Here is a 24,439-nt window from a genome sequence, read left to right as displayed (position 1 = left end):
TAATACATTTTTTTAAGCAAGAAAATTCAGCTGCGAGTTGTGTAACTTTCCTGACAAGAGTTAAAAATCATGTGAGACTCCATCTGTTATGAGATTTTATTTTTAAAATGTTTTATATTATTACATTATGGAAAAAAGCTTAATTTTGAGGGTAGAGATGAGTTTCATAAAAAAATAAAAAAAAATGTAAATGCTAATAAGGAATAAAATCATTTAGTCCGACCCCACTCGAGATATGACATACTATCTCCGGTGGCCAAGTGGTTCTGTTCCCCGAACACTGGTAGTTCAGGGTAGTTCAGTCATGGGTTCGCACCTTGCCAGGCCAGGCTGGCCACGTGGAGTTTTCCCCACGTCTGTAATGCCTGAATAGGAGCCAATGATCCTTAAAAAGACCTCCCAGAAGGCATCCTCTCTAGGCAGATCGGCCAAGTGTCGCGTTGCTGTAATTTAATAAAACAAACAAAACTCTCCACCCTTGACTTTCATAGCATCACTGTTCCTATAAACTTTGCAAAATTTCAGAAATTTTCAACAAAAGGCTGGAGTAAGTTTCAAAGTGGGTGAATAAAATCGTGTCTTCCCCACACATCCTTACGTACAGAAAGAACAAATGTTTTTGCATTTCTCGACTTATCACTGTCCCGAGTCTAAAAATCTTTAGGGGTCATTTTTGACTGGTCATCACGCTTTCCCTGTGATATATACTATAACAGCCAGGAAGTAAATTCGATAAATAATAGTTTCAAATCGTGGTGAAACGAAACAATTTATAGTATCTAATGGAAAATGATATTTTTAAATCAAAAAAATTGTATATTAATATAAGCTGCTATTTTTTGTTGTGTTCTATGAAAAAAATAATTATGATAACCCATGACCTAAAAGTATTTAGCGGTTTTATCTATTTGACTACAGATGAGCTTTGTTTTTTTACTCTTTTCGCCCTGTGGGCACTAAATAGGGCTTTTAGCCAGCCCAAAATGGAGCGGCCATGTGGCAGGCACGGACTCTCCCTGACGTCATTACATAATCAAAGTTTTGCTAGTGTCACGTCAATAAATAAAACATTTAAAATTGAAAAATAATAATTTAAAAGCTTATTTTTAAACACTGATATGAAAATATATAAAAATGGAATTAATTTTAAAAATAAAAAATTGTTTCTTGATATTTTTACCGGCAGGGGGCGTAGATAGACGTAAAGATGGATGGAGTGTTGAGGGTTTGGTGTTGTTGCTCTTACATATAATGTAATAATTTTCTATGCATAGCTTGATTATTTATGAAATTAAAAATGAATCGAGAATTAAAAGAATTGTCTTCCTTAATAACAAGATGTTCTGTATCAGAAAGCATATCAACCAGGACAGCAGCATTAAAGGTACTAAGAGTATTTCTTTTTTTGGTTAATGTTACCTATGGTTCCAAGATGCTCGTATCTGATTCCAGCAAATAGAAGAAGCGAAACGGTGGGGACGCACGTTCTCCTAACCTAACATATTCTAATAAATTACCGTATTTATTACCAACGAAATTATTAGAATAGGTTAGGTTAGAACGTGCGTCCCCACTGCTTCCTTGCTGCAATCAGACGAGCCACCATAGGTAACCTTAACCCTTTTTTCATACCTGTATATTGTCTTTCATAACTGTTTTTGTTAATTATAGATTCTCCAACTAATGACAAAGGATGTGGATTTAAGTCCCATTGCTGGAAACATTACCAAATTATTGGCTTCTTCAGATATATTTGTCAAAAAAGTAGTGTGTACTTTCATTGATAGGTAAATCTTTAAAAGTATTAAAAGGGGTTTATTTTACATTTTTAGGGTCCTTGAGGGTCAAAATGTTGAGAAATTCAATAAAACAGGGATAAAAGTTAGCCAATTACCATTCCTTCTCTGTGTTTTAAGTATAACAGCTGAGAAAGTAATAAAATTAACATTTTGAAGGTTAACAATGAAATTTTATTTAACAGATGCATATTAATACATTTCTGAAGCAAGGTTTGTTTGATCATTATTAAAACTCTTAAAATATAGGGTATACTATAGATTACTCCCTATGGAATTTCGTGTGTTTGGGTATATATCTGAACTCGGGATCAAGACGAGTTCAACGATACCCTACTTTTGGATTGGAGACGAAAAATAAAAAAGTTATCATACTTTTTTCGGCGATTGCGCGATGATAGAGAGTTGCGTCGCTCTCCACTAAGTCGGCCTCGCTATCGCAATTGGGAGTCCTGTCGCTTGCCGTTAAAATTGTCCTTTAGTAGATGTTTCTCCCCTTTTTTTACTTTGTTCAAGAACTACCGTGAATCGATCACTAGTTTAGCACATGGCGGCGTGTGGTGGCGCCCATACGAGAGGTCTGTCGGGCCGCCATGTTCGCTGCCATTAAGTAACATTAACCGAAATGGCGATCACGCGATGATTGAAAGTTGCGTCGCTCTCTCCGCTCTCGTATTGCGTGTTTAACCCTACTGGAGATGACCGTAGTCCGACGTCACGGTTTGCAGACTTTACCGCAAGATGGCAATACTAGCAACTACAGTGCCATCTGCATGAGAGCATTAAAAAAGTATGGTAACTTAAAAAGTGTGATAACTTTTTTATTTTTCGTCTCTGGTCCAAAAATAGGGTACCATTGAACTTGTCTCGGTCCCCTGAGTTCAAATATATAATCAAAGTCCTGAAATTCCATAGGGAGTAACCTATAGTACACCCAAAATATATAATATGTATAGGGTGATAATTGAATGAATTAAAGTAAAAAACAAAACTGTTTATAACACACTGTCTGCTAGTAGTCATACTGAACTGGTGTTGTGATGCTTACACCACAGAAACCAACACAGAGTGGTTTTAGGTATACTATACAGTTATACTATAGCCCACCAAATTAAAAACTAGACAGGTTGAAAATTAATTGGTTTTCTGTTATTTTTGGATTTCTGGAAGCTAGATATTTGGTCCAGTATTTAAGTTAATGTTGAAATAAATTATGTTTTTTTTTTTAATAAAAATTCAACAACTAAGACAAAATAATGAATTAGATCTTTTAAAATTTCTACTTTTTAAATATCTGTAAAAATTAAATACAGTATTCTCTCTGTGCGAGTAATTAATTGGATGAAAACTGTATAAATGGACCTTTGGAAAACTAATTAAAATAGTGATCTGTTTGCATTATTAAATATTTTTACTCTCATTTGATGACTTTTTTGCCCAATCCGGCAGCTTTGCTATATAACTCTAGATAAGATAATGCAATAAAATTAAATTGAGAAACTCCTGAATTTGTATAATTACAACATGTATACAATATGTGTGTATTAGTATGTATACAACATATGTAAATTTCAGTTACTTTAATGCATTTAATCCTTAAAAATTTTAAAATGTTTCAATCACATTAAATGAATTTGCATAAATAGAGGATTACTGTATTGATTTAAAGTAATTTCATCATTGTTTTTTTTTTTCGTATAATTCTAAATCTATGAAACCTTTTGGATGATGATATTGCTTGTTTGTAAGCTGTAGATTTAAAATATGATCAGAAAAATAAGCTAAATATAACAATTACAATGTTATGATTTTTAACTACATACAGTTAAACTATTTCCTCCAATTAGAAAGTTATTACACTATATGTAACTTTTAAGATATAGTGTTACTTATTTTCTTTTTCTTTCTGACTCTATCCAAGGTTAAGCTTATTTTTATCAACAGTAAATGATTTTTAAAATAAAATGTAAAAAACATCATTACAGTAAGACCCTGCTAGCATGGTGGATGCATTCCCACATGACAAAGCACTAAGCAAAACAGCGTTAAACAAAACCATTTTAACATAGAATAAATAGGGATAGGGGAACACGTGACCAAAAAATAAGCAATTTTACTATAATTTTAAGTTATTTTTATATAAATTTTTGCATAATAATATATGTTAAATAATACATAAACATGTGTGTACAGAAATGTAAAGTTAATTTTTTGTGAAGAAGGCCCTGGCTCTTCTGAAATTCTTGTTTTTTATGATGAAGTCCTGTAGTTTCATTGGTCGCTTTCTTTTTCTTTCCTTAAGCAATTGTCAATAGCAGAAGATTGCATCCAAAATGCCTCGTTTTGCTTTGGCACTCCTATCAAAATCTGGATCATTTGCTACAATTTGATCAACAATTTTGGTTATTGTTACCTAACTTTTCCTAAGGAAATCTGTAGCAAGTTCTTTGGGTTTTTCGTCTTCAGAATCTCTATTTTCCAGTTCTACATGAATTCCTTGTTCTGCCGGTTCTTGAAGTTGTTGTTGGTAAGGTTCTTACCAGAAACCTGCAGTAACTCCCCAATATCCTGCTCGTCTACATCGCCTGTATCGATTTAAGTTGACAATTTTGTCAACCTAATGATAGTGATAGACTGTTCTCAATGAGAATTCTTGGATACCTCCAGCCATAACTTCTTCCACACTCCGTTCATGCATTTATCAGTTAATTCTTGCCAAGAGAAGTCGGTATTTCCTATGGCATCATGATGTTATGTTTTTTCCAAAATTGAACAAAACAAACATAGATTTAAGGGAAGTACAGTGCTACAACGAATTGCGACTTTTTGCTGATTGGTTCATGTTAGGGAGTAATCGTATTATATATGAATCAATGAAATACCGCAGTAATTTGAATCAGCATAAATTTTCGGCATTTTTTAGGAGTCAAGCAGACTACATTATATTGAATCAGCATTAAGTGGGATCTTACTGTACTTATAAGAGCAACAATGATGATAATATATCTGTATTTCAATCACAAGATCCTGTTCAGTGCAGTATCACACTTAATAAGACAATTTTTCTAAAAAAAAAAAAATACAAAATTAAAAACAGTATTACAGTAAATTAAGACTAAAATCTGACAGTGTACAGTAAAGTTACAATTATTGTCCGAGAAGCTTTGCACAAGTTCCTTACTTCCTTTGCATAAGGACTGCCATCTAAAATTGAATACCATTTTGGAGATACATTTATACCCATATTTAAATTAACCCAATTTATTTTTAAATTGTTTCTTTATAACAAAATGTTTTTTTATTATCTCTTTCATATAACAAAATTTTAGTATTGTTCTATTTCACAATTTTATTCTTGTGATATTGTAACCATGGTGAAAATTCCTGTTTTAACTTTAAATCTGTCACATGTTCCTTTACTCTGGTTTTCAGTTGTCAACTCATTTCTCTTACATAAAAATCTTTTATTTTTATTATAATTATTATTATTACAATTATATCTTAATTTGTATACTACTAGAAACCAACTTTAAATTACTGGAAATTAGACTTAATATGAAAATTATCACCTTTAATTGTCCAGCACAAATGTTTTAACAAAAATAAAAACGTTTTTGATCGTTTTCAACGGTCATCTTCAGTTACAACTCAAATTAAAAAAAAAAAAAGAACGATAAAGTAGAATTAAATACGAAAATAATAAATGCGCATGCGCAACTATAAATATATCGCGCATGATGCCTAATATACAGAATAAATGAATAAAATTATGTAAACAAAAATACGTGGCCGCATCTCTTGTATGTTGTTATTGTTTATCTTTATAAAACGATTTCCATGCGGTTGATAAAGAATCCGCGTCTCTATGATTGATACATCCCGTTTTTTCTTGGGCTTTATGTATTTCTAACTTTTCTAGATGTTTGATTGTATGTCTATTGTTCGTCGGCTTGATGACGGAAGCTTGGTCCCACAATACCTCAATATCTTGTTGCTTGGCGTATGAAGCTAGAACCGTACTGTCCAGATTCTTATTAATCGAGTACTGGTGTTCTTTGATTCTTTGCTCTAAGTGCCATAAAGTAGCTCCCACATAAACAATATCCGAATTAAATCGTTGGTCCTTTATTGGTATGGAGTAAACCCCCGTTAAAGAGTTCCGATCTTCTCTCTTCTTGTCATTCCTTAACAATTTGTAAACTGTCGGATTACGTCGGTAAACGATACGTATATTATTGGCCTTAGCAATTTCGTTTATCATTTTGTTCAAGAAGGGATAATAATTGATTACCATCTTCTGTTTACCATTATCCGCGGGAGAGTGATTACTTCGATTCTGGAACGTTGTGATAAGTTTTTCTACTATATTTCTCTGGTAACCTTGTTGTGTTGCTATTTCGAGTATGTAATCCAATTCTTTATAGGTATCACATATGTTTGTGCAATGAGTATAGGCACGCTTGATCCAAGATCGGAACGCCGCATACTTAATATGCCTGGGATCCACCGATTGATTCGGGATGATGATAGTATTTAGACCCGGTTTCCGGTAAATGTTCGTCTTGATTTCCCCTTCTCCGCAGGTGATATTAATATCGAGGAAATGAACATTATTATAGCTCTCCTGGTGCAGTTGTAAAGTTAAACCATAAGGGTTATCATTGATATCATTTAGGAATCGTTGAGTGTTGTGCTTATTATTCCATAGAATGAATATATCGTCTATGTATCTAGTGTATAGAATAATATCATTTTGGAATCCAGGAAGAATAGTATTTTCGAGTTGTCGTAACACCAAATCGCATAGTTTAGCCGACATCGGACTGCCCATTGGCACCCCTCTACCTTGCAGGAAAACTCTCCCTTCAAATTGAAAGAAGGATGTATAACATATTAAATCAGACAGCTCCAGGATGTGTTGATGGTATTTGTATGAATTCTCGATGTTTTTAAAAAGGAAATCCCTTAACGCACAGAAACATGGGGGTAATTTTATGGAGGGATATAACGATTCGTAATCCATAACAGTCATGTACTCATCATCCTTGAGAGCAATGTTTTTGAGCTTCTCTATCAATTGTAGCGAGTTGGTGATAGTAAAAGGGTGATTTTGTTCTTTAGAACACAGTCCTTGCTCCAAAGGCACCAAGAATATTTGCATTTGGGAAAACTCATAAACCGGGTTGCCAAATACGACCGGTTATAGAAAAATGTAATTCTCCGACGTTTCGCATCGAAAAGCAATTAGTAAGATTTATTCGTTCTAATGTTTATCTCTGCAATATTTCTAAAAAGTTTTCAATGTATTTTGTCTAAGAATATTATCATTGATATAACTTTATAATTTGAAAAAGAAAATTATTTAATGAGGTAAAATTAAGAATTACATTTAGACAATTTTTACTTTTATGTTATAAATTTACAGTTCTTAAAGTAGAAATAATCCTTCAAAATCATTTATAAATACAAGGTAAGAAAATAATTATTAATTACCTAGCAATGTTGTTTATATCCCTGAGTATTCTCATTTATGTATTGCTTATTTTAACTAAAAAGTTTTTTCATTTAAAATGTTTCTAATGTATTGAGAAGAAAAATTGATTTAATTAATTACTTATAAAAATATTTCATGTGATACTAAAATTTAATCAAATTGGAAACTTTTGAATGGTTTAATTTGATGGCTAGATGTTAACTTGTTAAATTTTTTTCAGGTATTCAGATAGAGTCAATGGTTTAAATTTGTTAGTGACAAATACTCTAATTAAAGATTTGAAAGATGCAAATCCATTATTTAGAGGTGTTGCTTTAAAGACATTATTCAGAGTTCCAAACTTAACAGAGCAAGAAGAAATACTATTATTATTAGCACTAAAAGATTCCAGTTCGTACGTGAGAAGAGTAGCAGTTATGTCTTGTTGTCAGTATATTAAAAATTCATCGGATAATTTTAGTTCGGAACTTATTGATAATCTGTACGAAATGATCCGTGATCCTGATCCTGGAGTTGTAGTTAATTGTCTGACATCTCTGGATGAAATTCTTAGTTCTGAAGGAGGAGTAGTTATTAACTACAATATTGTTCACTATCTACTTTCTAGAATTTTATCATTTCATGAATGGGGTATATCAACAGTACTTCATTTCATACAAAAATATGTTCCTCAAAAAGAAGAAGAACTATTTGAAATTTTGAATTCTTTAGATGATTATTTAACTCACAATAATTCACTTATTGTAATACAAACACTTCAAATATTTCTCTCACTATGTAATAATAATTTTCCTCACTTATTGAAAGAAGCTTTGAATTGTGTGTTTCCTAAAATCCAATCCAATTTGGTATCATCTAATAATGAATTAGTTTATTCAACTCTAATTCTGGTAGAACAGTATATTGTTTATAGCAAAGAGTTATTTTGTTCAAATTATAAATTGTTTTTTTGTCATTTCTCTGATTCTATGATTGTAAAAGTAAAAAAACTCTGCATTTTACCACTTCTAACAACTTCGATCAACATACCTGATGTATCTGAAGAATTAATTACTTATTGTACAAATAACTCTCCTGGAATATACAAAGCTGCTATAAAGAGTATAGTACAAATTGCGAATTTGTTTCCTACAAATTCACAAAATTTAAAGACACTTATCGCATTAATAGATTTACAGTGTGAATCTCTTACAGTTGAAATATTGAATGCATTCTCTTTATTAAATTTACATCAAGATGAAGAAATTAAATCTCTCTTATTGGCTGCTATTTCAAAATATTATAAACAGATCAATGAAACTTCAGGGAAATGTGCCATACTGCAATTATTAGGCTACTATGGACAGACTACAACGCACACTCCTTACATTTTGGAATCCATGATGGAAACAGTTGAAGAAGAGGAAGATGCTATTGTCAAAATGACTCTTCTGACTACAACAATTAGAATGTTTTTGCACAGACCTGCCGAGATGCAGGAGATTTTAGGATTTTTGTTAGAAAAATGCAGTAACGATAAACATCCTTGCATCAGTGATCAAGCTCAATTCTATTATCATCTCCTGCATGATATTCCTCTAGCGAAAAAAATAATTTTAGGAGAAATGGGAATGACAAAAACTCAATTATGAAACTGAACAAGTGAAATACCTAACTTTTTTATACAACAATCAAATTTTTATTGATTATAAATTATTTAAAATTAACTAGTCTAGATAAAGAAATAATTTTCACTGTGATATATTATTGTTCTAAACAAATGGAAATAAGTGTATTAAGACTAAATTGTTATTATGAATTAAGTAGAAATTTTATATGAATTTTATAAAAACTGATAATTTTGTATACTTAATCATTTATTGTTGTTTTAGTTATAAAATAACTGTGTAAAATATTGTTAAAAGAAAGAATAATTTTCTTTGTGTTTATTGTTTTTCTAGAAGTGCTTTGAGCATTAATCCTCATATTTAATTGCTAAATTGAAGCAAGCAAAAGATCATTAAATTTGAACTTCTCAAATTGAGAAGAAACTGATTTAATATTTTAATTAAAATCTAATACCAAAAAGTATTCGTGTTATATTTATTTTGTAATGAGTCTACTGTGATGAATATTTGTGTCTTGTTGTATTTTAAAAATTGTTTTCTCTCCCCCAAGTATTTAATTGAAAATACAATGAAGATATTTTGAAAATATTAATATAATTTTTAAAATATTTTTTTCTATTAACTCATATTTTTATCAGTAAGTCAATTATTATTACAGTATTATTTCTTTGTAAATAACAAAATTTTCTATCCATTGAAACTCTCAAAATTTCATATTTTGCAGTAAATAAATTTCAGTTTTAAATATTAAGAACAGGGCCGGATTTACATAATGGCATTTGGGGCCGGTGGCCAGGGCCCCCACAAAACTATGTTTAAACATTTTTTTATTTTTTTATTACCGCGACAGCCTAGTGTGACCTAATCATGAGGGCACAGGCAGAGAAAGCCAAACCCAGGAAAAAACCTATGAAACATATTGGAAAAAAATTTTACATAGGTATTTTTTAATTAATTTAAAATAATTAGTTTTACACAATAAAATGTATATATGTTTACAATAACCTTATTTTTAAATGAAATTTACAACTTCCTAGTTGAAATCTAGTTCAAAGTACAGTAGTGTGTGTAAATTTTCTAAATCATTAAATTTGCCTACTCTTGAAGGGGGGCCCCCACCGTATTTGTGACCACGGACCTCTGATTGTTAAATCCAGCCTTGATTAAGAAAGTGTCTGATTGTTAAATCCAGCCATGATTAAGAAAGTGTTGCTTCACTTATTGTGTTTTCATTAGGTGTATCAAGGAAAGTAAAATGAATTTTAGATAACTTTAGAAAATGTGAAATCATAAAGTTATATATTGGTATTTGTGAAACGGTGCCATTTTGGTATTTGTGTCCGAACTGCTAATAAAGTTATATTTGTATAATTTTAAGATTTTTTTATTTATATTTATGTGGTACACAAGTAAATGTGCACACTAGTTGTGCACTCATGATTTAATCTTGAAATTAGTCGAGTTGAACAGATAAAAAAAGTTTTTAATGCGATTTCAATAAAATTGCCACCTTATGTGTTTACAAATTCATAAGTAATATACAAATAGAACACATGACACAATATAAATAAGTAAACTTTAATTAGAAAAATATTTTTGGAAAATTTACTAGTGTTTCTTTCCTTTTACTTTGGGATACCAAGGACAACCCAACCCTTGGGTACCCCACTGATGCCACACATTTAGTTTCATAATGTAGGTCAGGGATGGGCAACTTTTTTCTACGTAAGGGTCGCATTTCAAACTTTTTGAACTGACGTGGGCCGCACACGAGAAAAAAGGGGGGAACTGTCGGTAAATCACAATTCTTTATTCATATATAATTATAAATTAGCATAGGTATACTTAATATAGCTTCTGGCACCGATCTAAACGTAATATATCGGAAATATTTGGTTAAATATCAGTCACTGTAGTTTTAAATTAGTTTCGATGTGTCTGTTAGCCGGTTTCTTGTTTTAATTTTTACTAAATTCATTGCGAAAAAACTTTTCACAAATATAAGTTGTAGAAAATAACGTTTGAATTTTTGTCGAATATCTCATTAAACTGGGAAATTGATATATTTATTTATATTTTATGCCACGCGGGCCGCATTCGGCCCATCCCTGATGTAGGTTATGAAACTAAATTTGTCTCATAAGCACAGCAAAGGTCTTTCCTAGTAAACATATCTTTGATATAATAACTAGAGAAGGTTTGTTTATATTTTGAATCACTTTATTCTTAATTTATATGTATGGAACATAGTTTTCACTTGATAGAATATAGCACAACTTTTATTACATGGTAGAACTCCAATTATCTGAGTAATTATTATTACCTTACTATCCTTTAGTTTCTTATCATATATTTTTTCAACGTGGACATGTGTACAACGTATGTGAATACTATTTTCGCAATGAATTTAGTAAAAATTAAAACAGAAACCGGATAACAGACACATCGAAACTAATTTAAAACTAGCAGTGACGAATATTTAACCAAATATTTCCAATATATTACGTTTACATCAGTTGCAGAAGCTAAATTAAGCATACTTATGCTAATTTCTAATTATATATGAATATAATTAAAATAAAGACAAAATCTGCCCAAAAGGGATCACCATTTATTTTTTGTGTTCCAAGACACAACACTTTTCGGCGACTGATCTTTTTTTTTAGGTTACTTGTCGCCGGAAGGTTATTAAAAAGTTTTTTTTTAAAAACACACAAACACTTTCAATTAAAATTATAAAAATTTGTAAAAAGGAACTGGTGACATAAATCAGACGTCTTGCTTACATCCATCTTGCCTTTTTCAGGGTATCTTGGCTGCTTTTATCCACTGGGAACAGGCGCTGGAAAATGCAGATGAGACTGCATACTTATAATTTTAATTGGAAGTGTTTGTGTGTTTTAAAAGGACATTTTAATAACCTTCCGGAGACAAGTAACCTAAAAAGGAAGGTCAGTTGCCGAAAAGTGTTTTGTCTTGAAACACAAAAAATAAGTGGTGATCCCTTTTGGGCAGATTTTGTCTTTATTTTAATTATAAAAAATTCTCCATCGGACGAAAATTCACTATATATGAATAAAGAATTCTGATTTATCAACATTTTTTTTTCTCTTTCTCTTGTATGCGGCCCTTACATAGTAGAAAAAGGTTGCCCATCCCTTGTCTAGGATCCATTCGTATTCATTTGTTCGATAAGCCAGTAAAAACTGTAGACTTCTCTAAATGTATTTTTAATATCACAATTACATTTTGAATCGCTAGCAACTATACAAGGGCTAAAATTAAAAATAAATTATAAAAACTTACTTGGTGAAATAAAATGTGCGGTGGATATACATACCTTTTTTTTTTAAACTCTTTCCGCCTGCTTCCTTAGCTCATTAAAACAACATAAAATATTCTTTACTTTTCAAATTTTAAAACAATCCACTTAGTCAAATAGCTCGATATGAGTGGCTAATGCAGTGTTTTTCAACCTTTTTCATTGAGTGGCACCTTTGATTAAAAAATAGAAAAATTCCGGCAGCCTTGACCGGCGATGGATCTAGAATCTGAAAAAGAGTGGCTAATGGGGAGCAGATGAATTTTTTGCGGAAACGAATATTATGCGCAATGCTGGGGTGGGGTCCGGGAAGGAGACTCCCTCCTCGGGAAGAAAAATTTCAAAAATTAGACAGTTTTAAGTAGCATTTTAATTCAAAAATAGTGTTTCTACGTGTTCAAAATCAAAATTTAAGTCCATAGAATTTTGTCGAAATACTGACAACGAGTTTTCTTGAACTACACTTAAGTAAATTTCTAAGAAAATGCCTAAAGGTCTTAAACTTTGCGACACCCAATCGTGGCGCCGTGCCATCCTAAGGTGCCGCGGCAACCCGGTTGAAAAACACTGGGCTAATGGATGGAATCAGAGACGGTCCATGTAAGTGTGCGGTGCGTGCGTGCCAAATTCCGAGGGTGCCGATACCGGTCAATGTCAAATGCCTCTTGTCGCATCACTAGTGTACCTGAAAGAACGCGACAGGGTTGTTGTAAATTTTAAACGTTTCTCACCATTGCTGTAAAAATCTAAACATGTTAAACTTAATACTAAGTACCCGGTTTCGAGAACAGCGCTTCCATTTCGCCACTGATATTCGAACACACAATAGCAATCTTATCGTTCATTTCGCATGTAGTATAGAAATTCGTAATAAGATACATAATGCAATTATAATAAAATATTAATTTTAATTAATTCAAACTACGTTAAAATGTGAAAATTTATATTTTAGAAAATATAAGGGCGCTTCCACCGCTTCCAATGACGGCACGCCACTGCGTTTGAGGGTCCCGAGAAGTCCGGATAAATCTGGTCCGGTCGAGTGGAGGAGGTGAGAGTGAGTTGTCGATAAGACGGCGGCGATATTCGAATAAATGACACCATTTAACAAGAAAAACACACATTTATTAAGGTAACACTAAGATTTGGGACAAAGTTTAACATTGTTGCTTATGCTTTCCTTTTTGCCCAAAAGCCCTCTTGTATGGTTGTTTCCTTTAGAATTAAAGAATGCAAATATTTTCTTAGTTTTTAGGCAAAAGTAATAAATACGAAATGTAAATTGCATGGTAATTTTAGCCACAGAAAATAATCGACAAATATAAATTTCGATTAATTAAGTATTTAACTTATAAATACTTTGTCACAATGCCGCCCGGACAATTGTCCGGGTTGTCCGCCCCTAGAGCGGGGCCACAGTTCTCAAAAAATGTTTCGGTAATACAAGCATTACAGCTAGTTCTGTAAAAATGTAATATTATTTCGCGATCCATTAAAATTTTAAAGCGACCAATAGTTTAAGAAACGCTGTTTTAGACTACAATAATAAGGGAATTATATACTGGTGAATTAGTAGTATTTCAATACACAAAAACACGAAAAACTAGAATCTGATTTTTCTTGTAATTTAATAATAAATGTTATAAATGCATCATAATGAATAGATTTACTCGTCATAAAATCTGCACAATTTTAGGCGGCATATTTGCCATCCTTTTTTTCAAAAATAGATGTGAAAGTCATAGATTCTTGCTCCCAATCCGTAGATTTATGTTGTCAAAGCAACAATATTGCAAACGTGAGCGAAAATCTAACAATCCAGTGAAGAGCAAGCAAGAACTGCAGTTTGCTAATTTTACAAATATTTGGAAAAGATTATACATTTTACAGTTAAGCATTTTGTGGATATGGGGTAGACACAAAGGACAGTCGTAAAGTTTAACATTCAATAAAATAAGTTTAAAAGAATTTCAAACATATTAGTCGAGCAAGATGTTGTTCTTTGTAAGCGAAAGTAAGCTCCAAAATATACGAACAAAACCAATTCAAATTGCAAAGAACTCTGCTGCTGAAAATGTGTGTGAATAACTAAGATTTGTATATATATTAATTATGCAATCAGTAAATAATATTTTTAAAATCCAATAAATAAATAATCAACAGTAAAACAAATTAAGATGCTGTTCATTAAAATAATTCAAAACAAATTAATAAAAATAATAAAACAGAAGGTAACGCTTAATTAAATTCAATGTCGAAGAGATACTCGTATAACGTTCTGTGAGCGCCGAGAATAGAATTTTGACGTTTCGTAAGTCGTAAAATCTTTGACATTTTCAGTTTTCAGATTTTTCTGATAAGTCTACATTCAAAGTCCATTTTCGAACCCATTGTTGTGTTTCATTTTACCGTAATAAACCTAAATATATTCACAGACTCACGACAGTTATTCACTCAGTCTACGGTAATTATTGTATTAGATCTTTAATCTTAATCTTGACGTCACAAGAAGGTGTCTTCTTTGCTACTAACAGTTCTGTTAATAGTGACATCGTTGAATATATCGCACTCAGACACTTTAAGTGGATATTTAAAAACAGTTATTTATAAATCACAGTGAAACCTGTTTTTGTGCGGTCTTATTCTATGCGATTTTTATTTGTGCGATTTGTTTTGTGCGACTTTTTTTGTGTGGTATATGAAAATTTCAATCAAATTGGAACATAATTGACCCCTGTAAAATTTTTAAAAACTCTATTGGTTGTTTTCTATGACATCAGCAGGTTTTTTCATTTTTTATTCAGTAAAATTTTTTTCTCATACGTTTATTTCGGTCCCCTCTTATTTTAATAGCATAAAAACCATAAATATTATGTTATATTTGAACAGATGCGGTAAGTTAGCTCCCCTCCAGCTTTAGACTGCAGGTGTGAAATTTCATGCCTTGTTAAATGAAATAACACTTCCTGCAGCTATATTTATCAAATAAAATCATTATTTAACGATTATTTTTAACTTTTTAATGTTAGATTCGTATTTAAGTGGAAATAATTAATTAATATAAAAATTAAAATTTTTAGAGGATTTTTTTCCCCATTAGGTGTTGCAGAAAAAGGCCCAAGGAGTTAAAAAAGCAATTCCTAGTTATTTCGTACGGTTTCGAGTTATTTTCTACGTGAGACTTTTTTATGCGGTCCCTATTCACCGCATAAAAAAATATTTTTTTAATTGTGTTGCGAAAACTATTTTTTATAGCCACTCCTGAAATTTCGCGCGATTTTTTTTTATGCATTTTCTTTTATGCGGTCCCTATCCCCCGCATAAAAACAGGTTTGACTGTATATGTACAGTATAACAAACTATTCTGTCATAACATAAGTTGTTTTTCTAATTTGTAAGAAGTTGTATTTTTTTGTGTTAAATGACTGTAGTTTTTAAGTACATGTTATTCTAATACTTGCTTAATTAATCTACTTTATTATTTAGTGCAATAAAAGTCCTTAATAATTCAAATAAGTGAAATTTTTTTGTGAGTTACAGTTAATTGTTCTTAAATATAATATATTTGTTTTGTTTTTAATGAAACTTTATCTAAAATTATTTAGTTTTTTTTTTGCACGGACACTGTTGAATACTTGACGATACAGAGGGGATACACCCAAAAAATTTCTCCCTCCAAAAAATGTCTGAACTAAACACTGTACATCGGGCACACTTATTGAAATTCACCCGAGTCCCATTAGGCTATAAAACGATATTGCCAGCCCTAAAATAAACCAAATACAGCTTTCCTTAAAACAAAGTGATGTTTTTGAATAGGATATTATGCAAACGATCGATTACAATTTGGTATTGCAGTCACGTCACGAAAACTCCATTACTGGTCGTCAGTACTAAAACAGTAAAGCTATAATATTATTATCTTAAAAGCATGTAATGTATCTGCGTAATATATTTACCCATAATGAAGCTCACTAATGCAGTTCCAACGTGGCTGCAATATAACAACGAAATCAATTGTTTGCGTAATATCTTCTACTTGTTTCCTTAACGAAATATTTTGCAATAGAACTGCGAAACTATAACTGAATCCAGATTCAAAATTCGTCATAGTTACATTACGTCCTTCCATACTAAAAGAAAAACATGTATCTAGGTTACCCGAAGCGCAGTTTGTGCTGTGTGTGTTTTCTACGACCAATCCTTGTAACATTAGAGATATTTGGTATTAAAATGATGTATTGCAATTGCGAAAAGTCTGAAGAAAAATGGAAATATCTGTCGAAGTTATATCCTTTGTACCAAACTGCTATCGAGATATTTATGTGGACTAACGTTGTACTTTCTGCTCAAGAGATAACAGACAATTTGGTTTGTGTCGGATGGATCAGAATGTTCCCTAAGAATCAGATACTAATAAAATTTATTTTATTTACAATTAGTATTTTTACAGTTTTTCAATTTAGTTTATTTAAAAGGAAGAGAATTTATTTACCAAGCAATAACAGTGGATATGAAGGAGAGGAAGAAATGGCAGATGTTATTCAGATATTTTTTATTGCTGGTCTTACAAATTTATTTTTTTCAGTAATTACAGTTATTACCGTAATTGACTTGTTCATGTATCCTACTTTAAAAGAAATAACTAATTCACAGTTTGAGCTGGCATTTTGTAACCTAAATATCACATTATTTTGTATTTATGTAACTGGACAATTAGATTGCTGTATACTTGTTATAGGTGCAGCTGCGGTCATGCTCTCGAAAAGATTCATGTATTTATCTAATGTAGTCGATAAATTGAGAAAAGATGACATATTCCTAAAGACTAAAATCGAAACCTTGATCGAAACTCATTGGGATTTATGGACTTATATACAAGAAGTAAACCTAGTTTGTGAAGCATATATTCCAGCCGTATATTGTTTCGGACTGTATGAGACAAGTTTCATCTTCTGCGCTGTGTTTTTCTTTGAACTTGATGATGTAATGCGTCTTGCAGCTTCTATTTTGTTAACAACTTTCGTTGTTTCATTTATAGTTCTATCTTTCCAATTATCTCGGTTCTCATCTTTGGTAAGTTAAAACTTAATTCTATCTTGTCTTATTAACTAGATTTAAAAACTCTTTTGAAAAATAAAATTGAAACTTTCGTTTATATGAGTTTTTAATGGTAGTTATAACATATTTATAACCAATAAATTAATATTTTATTCTATGGTAAGAGTTTGTTAAAATGATGAAAATATGAAACGCTTTGCATCGTAATCGGTGAATGAGTGTTCAATTCTGTTGAATAAAAGAAAATGTTAACAATGTGTTAAATACACAGGCCTAAGCGCGCTCAAAAAATTCTTGAAAGTTAAATATATATATACATATTTACATATATTTGCATCTGAAAGTTCAAAATGCATTCCACCAGTTTGCCATTAAAATTTTATCACATTTTTTTTGTAGATGTTCGCATATAGTTATAAATATAAATTAGAAAAGTTATTTATGCTAGGCAATAACATCCATATTTTAAGAGGAGAAATATTCCTGTTTGTATTCTTCTTTCCTACCTCAAACACACACTCAATAACTGTATTAGAAAAACAAGTATTCCCGTCACATATTTTTGCCACTGTAAGTTCGGCACGGGCCATAATTTGCTATTGAATGCAAAGTTCATTGAAATAGGGGCAAATACATTGAACATATTGCGATATGAAAGGCTGGAGATAATGATTGAAATGGTATTTTACTTACATTTGTAAATTTAATCATTTCCTTGTAATAAAGCATTAAACTTGGTGAGCATCTTTGTTTCCATTCCGAATATTCGATAACAATTTTTTAAGAAAAAAGACGTTATAACTAAATTAGTAAAACGTTCTGATTTATTGGGAAATGTACATTTGACTTGCATTTACAATAGAATTTTTACATTAATTGCGATATAGTGTATAAGAGCTTTATATACCAACTAGCTGACCCGGCAAACGTTGTTTTGCCATATAAATTATTTCTAGGTAATTTCTAGCTGACCCGGCCACGCGTTGTTGTGGCTCAAAATGTATCTATTATAAATGTATAACACTTTTCTCCGTGGGGGGAATTTCAAAAAATCCCTTCTTAGTGTACATTCTCTTGACGTACCCTATTAAAACGCAATTAAAAACGCAAAAAACCGCATGTAAAATAGTATAATAGAAGCCGAGTTCTTCACGGTAAGCCTTAATCCCGTCCATCTCCTCCCACTGGGGAAATTTCGACATGTATATTATATAAAAACACGTGCGTATTCGAATGCAACGTTGTGTCAAAATTTCAAAGGAATCGGTAGGAACAAACGAACGTTATATTTTATTTATATAGATAGAAGATAGAAAATGATCTGCTTCAGTCCATTCTCACAGAAAAGCAGAATGCCTGACAGAAAAGCAAACTTAGGTCGTCGGAAGTTAGCGCTATCTGTTGGACATAAAAGCCTTACTCCATATATAAATATATTTTTGAAAGGGGGAAATGGTGTAGGGGTATGAAAAATAGATAGTAGCCGATTCTCAGACCTACTGAATATGCATATAAAATTTGGTGAAAATCGGTAAAGCCGTTTCGGAGGAGTACGGTAACAAAAATTGTGACACGACAATTTTATATATAAGATTACACAATTCTTGTTTATTTACGAAATTAATTTTAATTTTTCAAGTTGTATGACAAGTTCATTGAAATTGATAAATTGTGTTCTGCTGAACTGCCGTTAGAAACTAAACTGAAGGTAATTGAAATAAATTCCAGTCATTTCCATTGGTTTATATATTTAGTATATTAATTAAAAAACAATTTTATTTCTTTCAAAAGATGCTGAATTTTATGAAAAGATTTGGTAAAACTCCATTTGGAATAGACGTCGGAGGATTCTTCTATGTTAAGAAGAACTTTTTTATTCGAGTAAGTTATGACAGTATATTTTGTTATACTGTACATATAATTTATAAATAATAGTTTTTAAATATCCATTTACAGTGTCTGAGTGCGATATATTCAACGATGTCACTATTAATAGAACTTTTAGTAGCAAAGAAGACACCTTCTTGTGACGTCAAGATTAAGATTAAAGATCTAATACAATAATTGCCTTAGGCTGAGTGAATAACTGTCGTGAGTCTGTGAATATATTTAGGTTTATTACGGTAAAATGAAACACAACAATGGGTTCGAAAATGGACTTTGAATGTAGACTTATCAGAAAAATCTGAAAATTGAAAATGTCAAAGATTTTACGACTTACGAAACGTCAAAATTCTATTCTCGGCGCTCACAGAACGTTATACGAGTATCTCTTCGACATTGAATTTAATTAAGCGTTACCTTCTGTTTTTTTATTTTTATTAATTTGTTTTGAATTATTTTAATGAACAGCATCTTAATTTGTTTTACTGTTGATTATTTATTTATTGGATTTTAAAAATATTATTTACTGATTGCATAATTAAGATATATACAAATCTTAGTTATTCACACACATTTTCAGCAGCAGAGTCCTTTGCAATTTGAATTGGTTTTGTTCGTATATTTTGGAGCTTACTTTCGCTTACAAAGAACAACATCTTGCTCGACTAATATGTTTGAAATTCTTTTCAACTTATTTTAGTCAATGTTAAACTTTACCGACCGACTCGTTGTTTAATGACTGTTGTTTGCTATCTGTCATTTTCATCGTTTTTTGCTCATTACCAGAACATCAGCAACAGTGGTACGTTTCCAGTCTTTCTACGATGCTGTAAACTGTCCTTTGTGTCTACCTCATATCCACAAAATGCTTAACTGTAAAATGTATAATCTTTTCCAAATATTCGTAAAATTAGCAAACTGCAGTTCTTGCTTGCTCTTCACTGGATTGTTAGATTTTCGCTCACGTTTGCAATATTGTTGCTTTGACAACATAAATCTACGGATTGGGAACAAGAATCTATGACTTTCACATCTAGTTTTGCAAAAAAGGATGGCAAATATGCCGCCTAAAATTGTGCAGATTTTATGAAATCGTTTTCCAAAATCAGCCTAAACCATCACGGAACCCCAACAGATTTGTCGTTTATAGTAGATTTTTCTCTCCTTTTTTAAATCATGCCAATAGTATGGCAACCACTAAACCCATCTAAATTAAACTTTTTCTCATCTGACCTCATTATTCCAGGTCATGTACTATCTTGTCCAAGTTTGTCTAGCAGCATTAGTTTCGATTTGCTTTTGGAGCAGTTGATACGATTGGCAGCATGAACTACGTTTTAAACTGTTCCCAAACTTACTCCATATTTGGGTTTATATATCTGAAAGAACTTGTTCTATTGGTAATTCCCCTTAAATTTCGTTTTTTAAGAGAAATAAGTTTTTGCGGCATTCCGGTACTCTTCTTAACTGCATATTTCTCGCCTAAAGTCAAATAATTCCTCATCGCTCGAATCGTTCTTCATGCTGTTTTAGCGATGAAATTTATTGACTCACCAGTTTTACTTACTTATTTTACTTACTTACTTACTTTTCATTATTTATCGTTAAAAAATCAGCCTGCTAATTTATTTTAAAAAGTGTAAGAAATAAGAAATTATATCGTTAGTGTATAAGAAATAAATGACGAGTATCAGACAGTAATAGCTTATAGAACATTCAACTTATTTATAAAATGTTGGCTGTTCTGATCTTTACTGAGTGCACTGTAAATCTGTCGTATTTCTCTGTAATTCTTGACCTAGAACCATAAAAGCTATTTCTAACTTCATCATTTATAATTTTAAATATTATAATTTTTCCTAAAATCAATCATTCTTTCAAACTGTCAGGACGAGGTTGTCGTATTTTCCGTAGTCTCCATATTTTTTAAATTTTATTGCATACCCATTGCTTAGAAACAACTTACGAATAGCTTCGAGTGCAGATTTGCGTTACAACAACAATTGTCGGCTATACCCGATAAAAGTGATTAAAATCGCTATGCCATCTCATCTGATATTCCTCGTAGACATTCGGGCCTAGTGAATATATTAATTCTATATTCGGATCCGAGTAAAATGATATTCATCTCTAATTCTATGTATTTTCCAAGTTTAAATGTATTTAACAAACAATTATGAACATATTCCATTATTCTTCTATCCTGAGACATGGCCATTAAATTCGACTTCGAAGGCAGCTCAAACATTTCGGAGAAGCTGACATCAATTGCCGGCAGCGAAATCTTGGCTATTTCAAGAGATGTTCTTGAAAATGTATTTCATTGTTTTAAAAAATGATTGCAGATTATTAAAGTTAAGGATAAAATTATTGCACAAATTGCAACAAATATTTTAAAAAATATAGCATTGGATAATGATTTCAAAGTTAACGTTGAAAACATTTTTTTCCACTCGTTTATCACGTTAACCCACTTAAAAGATAAACTAACTTTTTATTCATTGTTCATAAATAGGTAATAAATACCAATAAAATTTCATTTTAGTTAATGAAATTTAAAAATTTATTTTTAAAAAGTTTCTAAAGTTATTTACTGGATTAATGTAAATTTAACTTACCACAGATGTGAAACGAGATAGTTGAAAAGATATTAATGTAATTACGACAACCAGAATTATCAAAATAATTGAAAGTGAAAGACGCGCTGCATCATCCAGTCCAAAGAAAACAACTGCACAAAAGAAGAAACTTGTCTGATATATTGCGCAACAATATAGGGCAGGAGCGTAAATTTCGAAAACTAAGTTTATTTCTTGTACATAAGTCCATAAATCCCAATGAGTTTCAATCAAGCTTTCGATTTTATTCTTTAGATAACTTTCGTCTTTTTTCAATTCATCGACTGCATCAGATAAATTCTTAAATCTCTTCGAGATAATGACGACCCAAGCACCTAAAACAAGTATGCAGAAATCTAGTTGACCAATTCCATAAATGCACGTTAATGTGATATTCAGATGGCAGAAAGCCAGTTCAAACTCGGAGTTAGTTATTTCCTTTAAAGTAGGATGCAGAAATAAGTCAATTACAGTAACAAATGACATTATTGAAAAAAAGTAAAGTGTAAGTACAGCTATAAAAAGTATATGAATATCATCAGCCATATTTTCTTCTCCTTCGTATCCACTGTTGTTTCTAGGAAAATAAAGCCTCTTCCTTTTAAACAAACTGAATTGAAAAGCTACAAATACATCAAATGCACCTAAAATCATTTTCATAAGTATCTGATTGTTCGGGAATATTTGGATCCATCCGACACACACCAAATTGTCTGTTACTTCTTGAGTAGAAAGTATTATGTTAGTCCATATAAATATCTCTATAGCTGTTTGGTATAAGGAATATAACTTAGACAGATATTTTCGTCTTTTGGCAGGCTTCTTACAATCGCAATACATGATTTTAATTCCAAATATTTCTAACGACCAGAGGACTGGTCTTAGAAAGCAAACAATGCACAAACTACGTTTCTTGTAACCAGAATACATGTTTTACTGTTAGGTATCGAAGAACGTGATATTACGACCGAAGAATATTAGTTTCGGTCTCAGTTGCGCGATTATCATGCATTATATTTCATTACGTAAGTAAATTTAGCTTCTCTTATATAAGAAGATATTTCTGAATATGACGCAAACAATCGATCTGAGAGTTGTATTGTCATCACGTGACGAAAGTGCATCAGTGGCCTTCGCTTGTAAATGTATTATGTTACGTCATTAATTTAAAGGATCTTATTTCGTGTCTAAGATTTTAACATTGCTAAAGAAATATCTCGTTGTCTCATTTAGTATTTCGTGTTTATAAATTTGTATACAGTTGGATAAATTAAACAAAAATAATTTAATATTCTAATATCTCAATTTTAGTTTTATTCGAAGTTGTATTTTTAGACATATTTAATATATTATAGTATATAATTGTAATTTCCGTGTTTATTATTAATCGCCATTCATTTATAATCCAATCCATCATTAACTGATTTAATAATGTATACTTTTAAGCAAATACTCTTGTCATCATCTCATTTTCGATCGAAATTCAATTTATTTTTTATAGAAATTAATTGCCTTCTCTCGATTTAAGTTTTAACTTTGAATTCTTTTTTTTTTTTATAAATAATAAGACGGCTTTTTTTCAGCTAGGAAACTTTATTCAAGGCTATTGAAACTTTGATACGGTTTCGTATCGAGAACTCAAATGGTAAAAGGTATATACCGCATGATGCACGATATTGTTCCGGTCGGGTCAATCTGACAAGTGAGTAGCGTTTGATGGGAATGTAATATATTAACTAGATAAAGGAGAGGGATTCATACATTTTATTCTTTTCTTCGTGTTATGGTAACATATTAACAAGATGGCTCCGACAGACCTGACTGAAACAAAAGGCCAGATCATTAATTAGATAAACGTAGTTTCTTGTTATAGATCTATCTAACTAAAATATATATTTTCCATACTTTATCAAAATTTTTTACGAATTTTCAGTTGAATGAGTTGCCTTCTAAAGGAAAAAAAATTACGTATGGAATACTCAGAAAATATACGTCGAACTATTCAAATATAAAATTGAGATCAGATGCTTTTAAGGTATTGATATTATAGATGAACTACTTTGCTATTGAAGGCTACCGTAGCAGTTACCGTCACGTGATTGCAATACAAAACTGAAATCAATTGTTTGCGTAATATACCATTTAAAATACTTTTTTTTAAGAAAATCTGCATTTGGTGTATTTTAGAGCTGCGATTAGCAAAATTTTAATCGAAATAATGTTATTTTTTCGATTTAATCTCTCTTTCTTTACATTTGGTGCTGAAATACGGTCTCCGAAACAAATCCACTTAACCCACGTATTTGACACAACACTTATAATTGGTAGAAACTGGCATATCATACTGCGGAATATAGGAAATATTTGCGGCCTTCCTCACAAGATTTGTGCTGAATTTGGCCAAACTATCGTGAAGTTTGTGCACCACCGCGTTAAATAGTTGAGAAGTAACTGATTTTCTCGTGTTCTTTTAAAAACTGAAATTTCTTCAATAGTCGCGACGATTAGGACGAGGTGTGACTTTATAGATCAAAATAAATAAAATTAGATTTATTAATACAATTCTAATTTTATTTTGTTTAATCACAAGTAAAATATTAAATAAATGTAAATGCACACATTGTCCTTCAAAAATTACTGGCATTTGAAACTTTAAG

The 24,439-nt window shown here is 31.3% G+C and overlaps 1 protein-coding gene across 1 annotated transcript; it reads left to right on the top strand.

Annotated features, from left to right (window-relative positions):
- Positions 1-1,214: 1,214 nt before the first annotated feature.
- Positions 1,215-9,781, top strand: LOC136977695 (AP-4 complex subunit beta-1-like). Its single transcript, XM_067273237.1, has 3 exons — positions 1,215-1,384; positions 1,672-1,787; positions 7,511-9,781. The coding sequence occupies exons 1-3, from the start codon at positions 1,286-1,288 to the stop codon at positions 8,919-8,921; spliced, it is 1,626 nt and encodes a 541-aa protein (XP_067129338.1). The 5' UTR covers positions 1,215-1,285; the 3' UTR covers positions 8,922-9,781.
- The last annotated feature ends 14,658 nt before the right edge of the window (positions 9,782-24,439 follow it).

This window comes from Centruroides vittatus, unplaced genomic scaffold (assembly GCF_030686945.1).
Source record: "Centruroides vittatus isolate TY-2023 unplaced genomic scaffold, ASM3068694v2 contig_468, whole genome shotgun sequence".
NCBI lineage: Eukaryota > Metazoa > Arthropoda > Arachnida > Scorpiones > Buthidae > Centruroides > Centruroides vittatus.
This window is presented reverse-complemented; position numbering and strand designations above follow the sequence as displayed.

Excerpts from the sequence above, each read along its gene's own strand:
- LOC136977695 (XM_067273237.1), top strand. The coding sequence starts at position 1,286 with ATGAAATTAAAAATGAATCGAGAATTAAAAGAATTGTCTTCCTTAATA. Across the intron at positions 1,385-1,671 it reads CCAGGACAGCAGCATTAAAG|ATTCTCCAACTAATGACAAA; the intron begins GTACTAAGAGTA and ends TGTTAATTATAG. Across the intron at positions 1,788-7,510 it reads GTGTGTACTTTCATTGATAG|GTATTCAGATAGAGTCAATG; the intron begins GTAAATCTTTAA and ends AATTTTTTTCAG.